We start from the raw sequence: 12,265 nt of genomic DNA on the forward strand, positions 1-12,265 counted from the left end.
ATCAGGTCAACATTCTGTCGAGGGAAGAGTCGCGCCAGCAGTCTAAAACACCCTACCTCCACCACCATCACCACCACCACCACGGCAGCAACCATGGGCGTCTCCCTCTCCACCGCCCGCTGGCTCGCGCCCGCCTCCTTCGCCTACGACTTCGCCGCCCAACAATACGGCATCTTCTCCTCCCCGACCATGAAAGAGATCCACGACCGCAACCTCTCCTTCTTCTCCCCCCAACCATACTTCATCGCAGGCTTCTTCTTCCCCCAGCAGCTCTTCCAACTCGCCTGGCTCTACCGCCTCTGGAAACTCGACTCCAAGTCGCCGGCGGAGAAGAAGGAGCTGGATCAGATTGTGAAGTTCGTCCCCTACTACGCGCTCGGCAACGTGTGCATCGGGACTTGGATGTTCTTCTGGAACTCCGAGCAGCTCAAAATCTCCAACCTCTTCGTCATCCTCAACACGACGGCGCAGCTGTACTACGTCTTCACGCAACTCGAGCCCATGAACACGAAGTCCTGGTCCTCGATCCTCACGCACGTCGTTAGCAAGACGTTCGCTGGCATCGGCGTGCTGGATTTGCTGCATAATACCTCTGTGGCGTACTTCAAGGACGACATGCCTAGTACCGCTGTCAAGGTCGGGACGGGGCTGGCTTTTGCCGGGCTGAGCGCGGTGAGCGATTGGATCTTTGGAGGGTGTTTGGTGTATGATCTCGTGGGTTTGAGTGTGGGACAGGCGGCGTATAGTCAGGATAAGAGTTGGAGCGGGATGTTAGGGGGGTTTGCGGTGGGGAGTGCGGCGATTGTTGGGTTGAGGAATTGGTTCAAGTAGGTTCGTTCGTTTTTCTCGTGTTGAGGAATTGGGAGAGTGCTGACGATTTGGTTGGTACAGACCGCCGTATGTGGACAGCGATGAAGGTTATGCTTTGACGGGGCAGGACGAGTATCCATGATGTACTACTATTTGCGATGCAATGGCGGGATATTCTGGGAGTTACAATGGGTCAATTTAGCTTCCACTTCACTTGGCAAGTCAGAAGAAACCTTCAGTTGGCGAGTTTATCAAGCCCTACTCCATTTTATGACATGATTTGGTTTCAGGATATGCCGCCTCCCTGCCATCCCAGGGCTGCATCTAACCACAAACCATGCGCAGGCGCCTGTGTGTGGTTCAGAGAAAGGGATATGAAGCAGTCTCACTTGCAGCGCCCGCAAAAACGCGCTTCGCGGATTCGCTGTACACTGGCATAAGTGTACTAGTGTGCTCGCCCGCTGCGGTTATGATCTGGAAAGCCTCCAACTACAACGGGCGCCAGTTAGCTTTTCAGTCGTTGCAGTTCTGTACGCTAACAATGGAGATATAGCCAGGCTCCGATTTCAGTAAAAGTTCGATGTGCGCCCGTTCCAAAGTCTCGTTGTGGAGCGGCACCTTCGGAGATATCAAGATCCTTTCATCAATTCGAAGCGCTGCTGTTTGGGCGGATGATTCTCGATTCGCCTTTTGCGCAAATTCTGTACAGCCACCTTCAAGGGTATGCATACGCATGCAGGGGTGCTGTGCCGCTCGCTTGGCCATGATCAACTGTAACGTCTCTCCTGATTCTCACGGCCTTGCTGTTATAGTAATTCGTATGACTTGGACTCAGACAACCGCCTTCGTAGCGTCACTGCACGTGGGTGCTCATCATGCCGAATAGCGAGGACCTGCGAAGTCAGGGGCAACTTGCCCACCAGTATCGAATCATCCAGAGACCCCAGAGCAGTGATTGGCCAGCCGCGCATGCCTCCGTCTTTCAACATGTACAGGAGCTGGGGCAGACATGTTTCCAAACATACAACAGTGGGATCGATGATTCGGCGGACCACAGACCTTGGAGACGCCAGAACAAGGCTCGCGCAGCATGGCTCGCACAACAAGCGGGCCGTTTGCTGGAGAATACTGCGAATGAGAGCGCATGGCGTATGCGGATCGAGCACATTATCCTGGATAGGTTCTCGGTCGAAGTTGCATGGTGCGTCTCTTCCTCACAACTACATCCATACTCGGTTCTGACCATGTGAAGTCCAAACTGCAAGCATCGGCTATGGAGATCAGAGATCGAGTCGAGCTTCTCGGGATCAAGCCCGGTATGGAGTGAGCTGGACGAGCGTAGACTTAAGCGGACGAGCTGTGACTGTCCGCCTGACATTCGTCCACAAGACAGGTGTGTCAATCAGCTCAATCGCCGAGACAAACAGCTAAGTGGAGTACAGATTCGAGATTGGCATAAGCAGAATCTTCGAGGAGCGCGTTGAGGAGACAATAGTGCATGATGCCTCCCTGGGCGAGCTGCCAAAGCAAAGACCGGATCGTGTGATCGGCTTAAGAGAAACGAAAAACATTCGTCACCTTCTCGACCAACCTCCCAGAGGCCACCCTGGGACCCAAGCTCGTGACATTCGGGGCCTCGTACGATGTGCCCCGTACAAATGGCAATCAAGTCCTCTGCTCTATCCTTTCCTGGTGTTGGAGGCCAAGTCCGATGTGGCTCCGACCAGTTTCAAGGACATTTCAACTCAGACTTCATTCCCCATATGGTCACTTCTCAATCTGCAAAGAGACCTCCGCTTGTTCCACATCAAAGAAAGTGAAGGACCGGAGGCACTGGTCTGGTTCCTTGGTTATAGAGGGAATGACTGGAAATTATACGGGTGCTACATCACTCAACAGGCTGACTCGAAATGTGATTATGTGAGTCAGTCAATCGTTGCAAAGTGTAATGGTTCTAGCAACGGATGTTGCAAATGCTGACTGACTTCAGAACATCCACGATCTCCAGGGTGGCGACATTGCCAGCAAAGATGGCGCTCTCCAGCTTCTTCTGCTTTTGGATCTCATAGCTGACTGGGCGAGAGACACCCTTCGACCTTCAATTATCGCACAGTTAAGGTCGTTAGCCACGGGGAGAGACCTCGACGAGATCTCTCTCGGCCCGGACAGTGACATCCTTTCGAAGGAGAAAACGCTTCGTGACTGGCTGTCTCGTGTGCCCAGCACTATCGCACCGGACGAGACCGCTCATGCTACAGCAAGCCAGTCTATCCAGCCATCGATCCGCAAGGATCTTACATCAGTGAGCCCACCCAATACTGAATTGGGTATTGTGAGACCAATGACAACCACGATCTTCCAGCTTGCCGGCCTGCGCGTGACGGCAGGCAACGTCGAGAGCCTTCTGGCCTTGAGTGACGGGCCTGCATCTGACAAAGAGGAAAGTGCCTGCGCGAGAAAGCTTTTGGCCGAGATATGCGGCTGGGACGAGGTGTTCGTCGTGCTGGGAGCTTACTTGGATGACTTGGAACGTCTCTGGACTGACGAGAGAGTTAATCCGGAGCCATTCGACGAGGGTTCTGGAGCTGAGTTCTATGCTATGTTCGAATATCGATGTTTCATCGACACATCGTGGGACATTATCCGAGAGGTCAGCTACTTGGCGATATCTGAAACGGCGTTTACTATGCTTCGCAAGCATGCTCGCTTCAGGGTCCGAATGCCTCTGATGGATTCGTTACGGAGCAGATCACGCCCATGCTCCGGTGAATTGATCCGAGATGCTGTCAGTTGTCTTCGATCCGGCTCTGCGTGGCAGGCACTCATCTCAGCCCTCTCGAGTACGCTCTTTGTTTTCGCTCCCGAGCCATCATCCAAACGAGGGGAGTCTTCAAACGTTGTGGAATCACTGGGCCTTCGACATCTTCGTGAGCCCGAGATAAGATACTTCGTTGAGTTCTACCTGCAGAGGGCGGCGAACCCAGCCCCGAATTGGAAACGGACCAGCCGGAATTCGCTGAGTCCTAAAAGGCGCAAGGTACTAGACACGGAGTGGGAACAACGGACGAGCAACAGATCATTTGGAAGGACGTCTCGACGAGTAGAGAGGTGCCTCTCGGCCGCTCACGATCCGGCTTGTTGCGTATGGTGCAGGCGCGACGGACAAGACTTGCATGCGACGAGATACCGGAATGAAGAAGATGCCACAGCCCCGACAGCGTACGGAGCAATCCTGGTTGCGTCTCTGGTAGAAGAGTCAAAGATTGCTTATGAACGTCAGGAACGCCACGACCTGTGCCTGTTTGTGCTGGACTTCTCACCGTGGCTGGAAGACACAGTCTCCATCTCAACTGTTGTTGAAGACCTCGCACAAAACAAGGCTACATACCATACGATTCGACATCAAACAAATCTGCTTGGACTATCAAACAGCGTCTGGAGGGACGACCCTGTCACATGGAATCTGCCATGTCCATACAGAAGGAACACTGCAAGACAGGGAGCGGACATCAAACTGTGGATCCAAGAGCTTAGAGGAGAACCAACTCCCAAGCCAAGCTCCTCAGTTGTGCCGTTGCCTCTATGGGTGCATCAACAGATACTGCTGCATTTCCTCAGACGTAACAAGTCATACGACGAGGCACTGGAAGCTCTTGTCAAGTACCGCGATGTGGCAATTGAAAAGGAGAAAGCTTCCCGCCGGCGGACGGGGCTAGGCGCTGCAGTCGTCGACGCCAGCTGTGTGCGACTCGACACGTTCTGGGATACAGTGCGCAGCAAAGATGATACCGCGCGTACTGGTGACTTCAGAAATCTCCGTAGGGATGCGATTGCTAGGAACTTCTTGGAGCCTATACCTCGTGAGGGAAGCAACCCCTGATAAGCCTATGCTCTTGATAAGCGCATGCTTGGGTACGCAGTTTGGTGGTTCCACAGCCGCCACGAGCGACGCGCGGGATACATAACTCGCATAGGACCAACCTAGGTGGCTTCTGCACGAGATGTACACCATGACCGAACGCAACGGCTGGGTAGGAGCACGACACTGTCGGTGTAACCCTTCGAATTCGGCACCGAAGTCTCGATGGGCGCATTGCATACGCAATTTGTATTCGTCTGGTTCGATCAAATCTTGCATACTTCATCGCTTCAAGGTGCTTTGTAAGGTGCAGGTCTATACCCAAGTAAAAGCCTCTCCAGCTCGAGACGACTCACGGCTGCTGGGCCGGATCACTCTATCGAACCATATCTTATCTTCCAGAACGAATTCCAAATTGATACCCATCTTCACCACCCGATCGTTGTCAAATCGAAACTCAGCCTCCAGCTCCTCTGGCTCCAGCTCTACATCCCCACAGCGAGTCGCCAAATGAGCAACATACATTGTCTGCCCCCGGACATGCTCAAACTGAAGCACGAACCCGTCTGACCTGTCCGTGGCATCCACAAACAACTCCTCGTTCTTGATCTGCACTCTCAACCCATGATAGCCAGCATTCCAGTATTCGCCAGTATACGAAGCTAACGGTATCTTCTGCGGCTCAGTTGTCCCGTCAAACGTAGGCCATATCTTCTTCTTCAGTGCGTCGCCTCTGAGTTGCTCCTTCTCTTTCTCAATCTTCCCGCGCTCGAGCGCAACGTGCTCATCACGTTCTCTGACGGGTATACCAATGAGCAAGTCGAGCATTTCCTTCACAAGTACAGTACCGATCGAGGACGCAGTGTCAGAGTTCGCCAGCACGACGCCGCCGAAGTTGAGGTCGGGCACGAAGAAGTGCAGACTTCCGGAGCCGGTGATGAGGCCATTGTGCTGGATGACTTTGTGGCCGCGGTACCAGATGTTCTCCCAGCCCAATGCGTACAGCGTGGGAGAAGACCGCGGGCCAAGCTCGTTGATCTCCTCGCCCGGATTCGCTATGATGCGAGGCGTGGTGACAGCAGTAACGATCTCGTTCGTGAAAGGGTGTTGCCGGTCTGTCATCGCTTGGACGTACTTGATATAGTCATTCACAGATGTAAAGATTGACCCGCAGCCTTGTTGTTCCGGCGTCTGCATCCACGGTACAGCTTTAAGCTGCTCGTCCACCCAGGTGTACTGGATAGCCATCCGTTCCTCGAGACCGGCAGCGATGGCGGCGTCCGGCTGGAGGTGTGTCGAGGTCATACCTAAAGGCTTCAAGATGTGCTGGTGTAGGAAGTCTTCGAATGTCTGACCCGTGAGCTTCTCGATGAGATGGCTGGCGACGATGAACATCATGTTAAGTACATGTATTCTGTCCGGATGGGTTTTGCGAGCTGCAGGTTGCGCAGGTTTCTTGTGATCGACTGGACGGTGTCTGACTGCTTTGCTCGAATACCCATCATTGAATCTCCGTGGCTGGTCTCGTCAACCGATGTATTGTAAAGGTTTCGACGGCAATCCTACCTTGGTAGTCCAGTCCTGTGACAGAGGATATCCTCAACAGTTATATCATCCGTATACCTCTTCTCCGCCATAACAAAGTCGTCCGGAAGCAGGCTTGACACTTTGCTGTCCCACTGCACCTGCGGGTACCGCTCGTTGTCCTCCACAAGCAAAGCAACGCAAGCAGCAGTCAATGACTTGGACGACGAAGCAATATCAAACAGCGTGTCTGGCGTCACCGGCTTTGGCGGTTCGAGTGAGGCCATGCCCACCGCTTTCGATTCGATATTCCCATCCTGGATTATAGCGATCGCAAGGCCAGGGGTATGTAAGAGATCGAGAATCTCCTGAACATGGTCTTCGAAGTCAGGAGCATTGATGATATCCATATTATCTGGATGTTCAGTCAGCGGCAAGGCGTTCTAACGAGAAGGGCAAGACAGTGATACATTGCCAAAGCATGTGCAAGATGTGTGAAACGTTCGGCTGCCCCTGTCCATGCAATGAGTCAAGATGAGACATCCCGAAGACCTACCTCGTGTTGACTACTACGAAGTGTGTTAATAGTACTCAGAGTGCCAGCGAGGCAACGGGTGGAAATGTACCTACGTGAACTCACTACAAAAGCGTCCTAGGCTGGGTGCTTCAGTTGACGTACGAGCTAGTGGCGGTGACTTCATCCGGCAGACCTAATAGACTGTCTTCCAGATATTTCACTCTAGCCCTTGTACGCGTGTACAAGGCGGTGTATAGCACGGGTAGTTCAGCTGAAGCCAGACCCAGTGCTGAAGAAGCTGGAGTTGTACCCCGCCTGTGATAGATACACTCGATCGCGTTGCTGCGACCGTCGAGTTTGTAAGTGACAATATTTACACAGCATTCAGGGCCGATCCCAGGCCTCGAATTCTCCTTCCCTCGGCTCACGCCGCACCTCTTCCTCCCTATCTCGCGTGTTCCGTTTGCGGACCCACCACTCACCATGGTCCAGCGGCACCAGATCCAGCACCTTCGCCTGCCGCGCACGTTTCTCCTTCGTGGCCTCCCGACCTCTTTCGATCTCTGCTTCCGTTCGAAATCGAATCTCGACAAAACCGTCGGACGTCTCGTAGCTCACCACATTCTGTGCGTAGCCACGCCAATGCCAGAGGATACTAGGGAGATGCCTCAGGATCCAGTCACCGCTGTCATCGATACGAACTCGACGGGAGGACTGCCAAAGGAACAGTCGGAGCCAGCGCTTGAGCCAAAATATGTTGCGCAGCCTGACGAGGGCTTGGTGCTCCCAGTTCCGGCGGAGAGACTGTAGAACTGACATCGGTGGGGCCGGGCGTTGCTCACCGAGGCGTGGATTCAATAAGGGCATAACCGCCTGCTTGAGTGATCGCCACGCCTTCCTTTCCTCACGCCGATGTTCCCGGTAGAGCTGGCGACCATTGTGCATCTTGTTGACCAATTCATCCAACATATCGCGTCGCTCCAGGTTTCGAATCAAGTAGTTGTACATACCCATCGTGGGCTTGACATTGTAGGGAGCGCTAGTCATGGTGTCCCATAGCGACAGCACGCTCTGTAAAGGGAGTTTGCCAGCCCGTTCAGCCGTGTTCTGTTCGTTATCACGACGCGCCTGGGCGCCTGTGCGGGGCATTGCAAGGACAAACGTCCATTCGAAGAGCTGAGCCCACGTCTGCAAATCGATAGGAACGTTGAAGTGTCGAGCAACAAAGTCAACGGTACGAAGTGCAGCCGGAACGTTGTTGTTGATGCCGAACGCATGAGCGATCGCGAAGAGCAGTTTTGGGGATGGGTAAAGAGGCGAGGATGGTTCCAACTTCTTGGGCTCTGGGGCGGCACCTCCATCTCTTCCAATGAACAATGCGTCGACGTCGACGTTCCACACCTTCTTGAGCACACTTTTAACCATGTCGGTGTCGCCCTCACGAGCGGCTGCCATAATCACAAGCCGAAAGCTCTCTTCATCTGCAATGATACCTCCCTGCAACATCTCCCCGAATGCTCGCAGAATCTCTTTCTTCAGCCCCCCCGGCCCCAGTCGATAGTTGGCAAACGATTTGCCCAGGTTGGCCGTACGCCTCGCAAGCATGTGGAATGCAGTGACACGCATGCTGTGTCGAACAGCCGGATTGAACATTCCGTTCAAAACAGTTGCACCCATGTAGTGGTTGTAGCATGCAATATCGGGTGCCACACCTTGCTCCCGCATGCGCGTCCACAGCCGGACGGCCATGTTTCGGTGGCCTAAATCTTTCGCTGCTTGCAGTAACATCCGGTAGTCGTCCGCAGAGAGTTTAAGATCGGCCGAGCGCCGTACAGCCAAAAGCACTTCCAGCATCCGAGAATGTTCCCATGCCACCCGCCGCATCGACGAAATGCCCATCATATTGGCCATAGCCCCGCTGATCTCCAAGTGTGCAGAAGCCAGTTGCTCCGTCATGTGGCAAGGTTGTAGCAGCTCAATGCATTGCGAGAAAGTCGATGCCGACAAAGAGCGGATGAAGTCGAGATCGTTATTGCGCTCCGCGACCACCAGGCAACGCGCGACCATGTCAGAGTTCCTCTCTCGCAGAGCTGGAGGCAAGTTCTCGCGATAGTCGAAATCCAGCTCAACTTCATGTTGTGATCGATAATCCGAGCGTGGCATCACTCTCGCTGCATCCTCCCATGTCTCGATGTCTGCGCTGGTTTCGTCCCCCGCCTGTTCGAACTGCTCCCAGATATCCGTCTGCTGCTGCTCGATGACTTCGCTCGTAAGTTCTTTCGCGGCATCTTCATGCTGGCTCGGAGCTTCGTCTGCTGTCAAGCCCCAACCGCTTCTCCTCGGTCTGCCCATCTCGGGACGTGACACGCGCTGGAAACTCCTTCGCTCTGAATGGTTCGCGTCTTCGGTGTTTCGAGGTTCAAAGGGATTGTATCCGGCCGCACCAACACTGACACTGTCATCGCTGTACGCCCTTCTCTGCTTCATCGCTCCCCTTCTCCTGCAATCGGCGCACACCCGGTCGCCTCTCTTGCGCTTGCCGGAGTTCCATAGCGTCTGTGAGCCTAGGCGAGCCTCAAGCTGTGTACCGAACCGTAGTAAAAGAGAGGTCATAACACCATAGTGCTTGGAGCGATGAAGTCCTGTCGTCGACTTGCTCTCCTTCCATTCTCACAACTGCGGAGTTTGCTCGGGGGTGAGCCTTGGCATTGACTGCAGTTCTACTTGAAACCTCACGAAGACAGTTATATTCACAAACACACCGTCAATGATCGATGGCTGAAGAGGAGGAAGTCGGCGCCAACCCGGTGAATGAGCCTCTCGACCTGGTCCGGCTTTCTCTCAACGAAGTCGTCTTCGTGAAGCTTAGAGGTGACCGCGAACTGAAGGGGAGATTGCATGTATGTTTCCATGCAGCGGTGGATGGCGCAGTTGGAGCTGACGAGTATGATGGCAGGCATACGACTCCCACTGCAACTTGGTGCTCGGCGAAGTAGAAGAGACAGTCTACGTGGTGGACGAGGATGAAGACAATGACGAGGAGAACGTGCGGACGGTGAAGAAGCAGAGCGAGATGCTGTTTGTGAGAGGTCAGTCGCTGCGGGCAGAAAGACACTGAATCGACGTTGACATAATATCAGGAGACTCGGTGGTCTTGATATCGCCACAGCAATGACCGGAAAACACTTGACGGCACACCACCAACCAACGGCGCATCACAGACATGCCGCAGATCGACCAGCCATAGGAGTGGAACGGCAGATGCGCTTCAAAGCTATTGACTGAAGCGAAAGCGTTAGACGTCGCTACTCAAGCGTCGCCAAGAAGCGACGTCTGACAAGCAGGCACAGCAGTCTTGAGTGCGGAGAACCATTTCACTAGAACTTCATCCGTATCACTGCGATAGCCAACGAATTCAAGATGGCCCAAAACCAAAACTCAACCATGCACTGTACTGCACTATGCCTCTGTGGGTATCATCATGCGCTCCCTTCAATATACAGCACCACTCTATGCAATCTCCCACTTACAAACCCCCCCAAACTGAAACCCACACCGTCCCTTCCTCTCCCTATACCGTTGTATCGTCAACCCCCTCCCATCCTGTCCATCGAAATTCGTCACCGCGAAAATCGCTGCCTTCCCACCCGCTGCTCCCAGATCCGCAACCGGGACATCGCACCACCAGACCTCCCCGTTCGTCTCAAAGGGCACGTGATTCCTGCCTGTCTTCTCCAGCCCGTCGAGCGCGAGGATGTAGAGATAATACGGTCCCTTGCCGCAACGCACGGGATCCCAGTGGGGGCACTTCTTTTGGAATGAGAAGCGGATGGTCGGTCCAGGTAGCTGGGAGTGGACGATGGGGTTCGCGACGGGCTGGAAACTCTTCGATGTGAGACCTTCGCTTGAGACGTAGCCGGAGAAGAAGTCGGCGCCGCAGCCGGCTTTGTTGGCGGTGATGTATTCTTCCCAAGACACCACTCTTCCATCATTGCGGAACTGTTTGCTGTTGTCGCCAGGGAAGTGGTCAAGCCCGAAATCCTCGTTCGACTGCGTGAAGCGCTCAGGCGAGAAGTGTTTCTGATAAGGTTGGTTCTTGCCATTGACATTTCCAGCGCCCCAACAGCAGTCGATGAGCTTCCATTGCCCGCCGTCGATTTTAACGGCGTTCCAGGCGTGACCGGCGCTATAAGTTGGCAGCGGCTGTCCGGGCTGGAGTCTGGAATAGCCGTAGCCTTTGCCATGGCCGCCTACGACGACGGCTTCGAGGCCGACCTTCACTGCCAGCGCGGCGAACAGGCCGGCGTAGCCTTCGCAGACTGCGAGTCCTGAAGATAGGGTTGATTGCGGTGTTGACGGTTTGACGTTGTGGTTGAAAAAGGCGACGGTATCGTATTCGACATTGTGATGGAGCCAGGTGAAGAGCGCACGAGCTTTGTCTGTGAGCGATGGGAAAGGAGCAGTGAGTTGTTGAGCGAGCCAGCCTATGTCTTGAGATGGTATCGACTGCCGCGGGAAGCGTTCGGCGTGGGCATCTGGTGCTGAGAAGTCTCGACATAGAAGGCATGAGCCTCCTGTAGGCGCAGCAGTCGAAGCAGCATTGCCATTCATCTTCGGCTTCGAAGCTTGGAGTGCAGCCAAGTCAGGCTTCGAGGATGCAGGTATAGGCGGCGGCCCTGCTATCTCTTGAGCATTTGCTACCGAGTTTGGGCTTGCAGCAGGGACCGGAGGATTGGCAGCTGCACCTTGATTCATCCCAAACGACAGTGCCGACTTCCTTGGGGGCGGCTCAACCATCTGCCTCTGCGGCCGCGGAGGCGGTATGGGCTGTGCCGGCGTCTGTTCCTGCGCTGAAGACGTCTGAGATGGCGTGCGTGTAGGCAGACTCGGAGCAGACAACCCACTCAGCTGCCTCGGCAGAGGCGGCACAGGCTGAGCAGGCCTCTCCTCCTGCACCACAGACGTCTGAGGTGGCGTCCGTGAAGGCAGACCAGGCGCAGGCAAGACACTCATCTGTCTCGCCGGAGGCGGAGGCGTAGTCCCCGTCTGCTTCTGCTGGACATTAGGACTCGACTTCGTCGACTTGAGTTGCTGAAATCTGGCCGTGGTAGCCGCAGCTTTATTGTACTTTTTGTACGAAGCATCCTTGTCTTCTTGCGTCCGCTTCGGCGGCAGAGCAGGGAGAGCGCAAGGGTCGAAACTTGGCGCTCTGATGGCGTATCGGTCAGATTGGCCAGATGTGACTGAGGTGCCGTTGGAGATGGCGGAGGTTCCTGATCGTGCTGTGGCGATCGAGCTGACAGACTCGTTTGAAGCTTTGCGGTTCAGTGAGAAGTCTGATGGTCTCCTGCTGCTCATTGAAGGAGCGAGTGAGGGCTGTCTCGCTGGCAGAGCCGGGGATTCTGAAGGCCGTCTGGATGGCAGTGCTGAATCTTGCGAAGACTGAGTGGACGTTCTCGGTGGCAGGGCAGGCCTTGAGATGCCATCCATTCCATTGGCATTAGCACTTGGTGGACTACTCTCTGGTAAATTGTTGATACCATGATTGGAGACCG

General features: G+C 54.5%; 5 protein-coding genes across 5 annotated transcripts; 2 read left to right on the forward strand and 3 right to left on the reverse strand.

Moving 5' to 3' along the window:
• Positions 1-93: 93 nt before the first annotated feature.
• On the forward strand, positions 94-952 carry LTR77_007185 (uncharacterized protein; the record flags this gene model as incomplete). Its single annotated transcript, XM_064804422.1, has 2 exons — positions 94-827; positions 892-952. The coding sequence occupies 2 exons, from the start codon at positions 94-96 to the stop codon at positions 950-952; spliced, it is 795 nt and encodes a 264-aa protein (XP_064657192.1).
• Positions 953-2,083: 1,131 nt separating this feature from the next.
• LTR77_007186 (uncharacterized protein) lies at positions 2,084-4,690 on the forward strand (the record flags this gene model as incomplete). Its single annotated transcript, XM_064804423.1, has 3 exons — positions 2,084-2,133; positions 2,253-2,730; positions 2,801-4,690. 3 exons carry the CDS (start codon positions 2,084-2,086, stop codon positions 4,688-4,690), a joined length of 2,418 nt encoding a protein of 805 aa, XP_064657193.1.
• A 294-nt stretch (positions 4,691-4,984) lies between these two features.
• LTR77_007187 (uncharacterized protein) lies at positions 4,985-6,603 on the reverse strand (the record flags this gene model as incomplete). Its single annotated transcript, XM_064804424.1, has 2 exons — positions 4,985-6,047; positions 6,236-6,603. 2 exons carry the CDS (start codon positions 6,601-6,603, stop codon positions 4,985-4,987), a joined length of 1,431 nt encoding a protein of 476 aa, XP_064657194.1.
• Positions 6,604-7,094: 491 nt separating this feature from the next.
• On the reverse strand, positions 7,095-9,622 carry LTR77_007188 (uncharacterized protein; the record flags this gene model as incomplete). The annotated part of the gene is made up of 2 exons (XM_064804425.1): positions 7,095-9,371; positions 9,473-9,622. The coding sequence occupies 2 exons, from the start codon at positions 9,620-9,622 to the stop codon at positions 7,095-7,097; spliced, it is 2,427 nt and encodes an 808-aa protein (XP_064657195.1).
• A 598-nt stretch (positions 9,623-10,220) lies between these two features.
• LTR77_007189 (uncharacterized protein) lies at positions 10,221-12,068 on the reverse strand (the record flags this gene model as incomplete). The annotated part of the gene is made up of 1 exon (XM_064804426.1): positions 10,221-12,068. The coding sequence occupies one exon, from the start codon at positions 12,066-12,068 to the stop codon at positions 10,221-10,223; it is 1,848 nt and encodes a 615-aa protein (XP_064657196.1).
• Between the last annotated feature and the right edge of the window lie 197 nt (positions 12,069-12,265).

This window comes from Saxophila tyrrhenica (genome assembly GCF_035928015.1).
Source record: "Saxophila tyrrhenica strain CCFEE 5935 chromosome Unknown scaffold_11, whole genome shotgun sequence".
Lineage (NCBI taxonomy): Eukaryota > Fungi > Ascomycota > Dothideomycetes > Mycosphaerellales > Extremaceae > Saxophila > Saxophila tyrrhenica.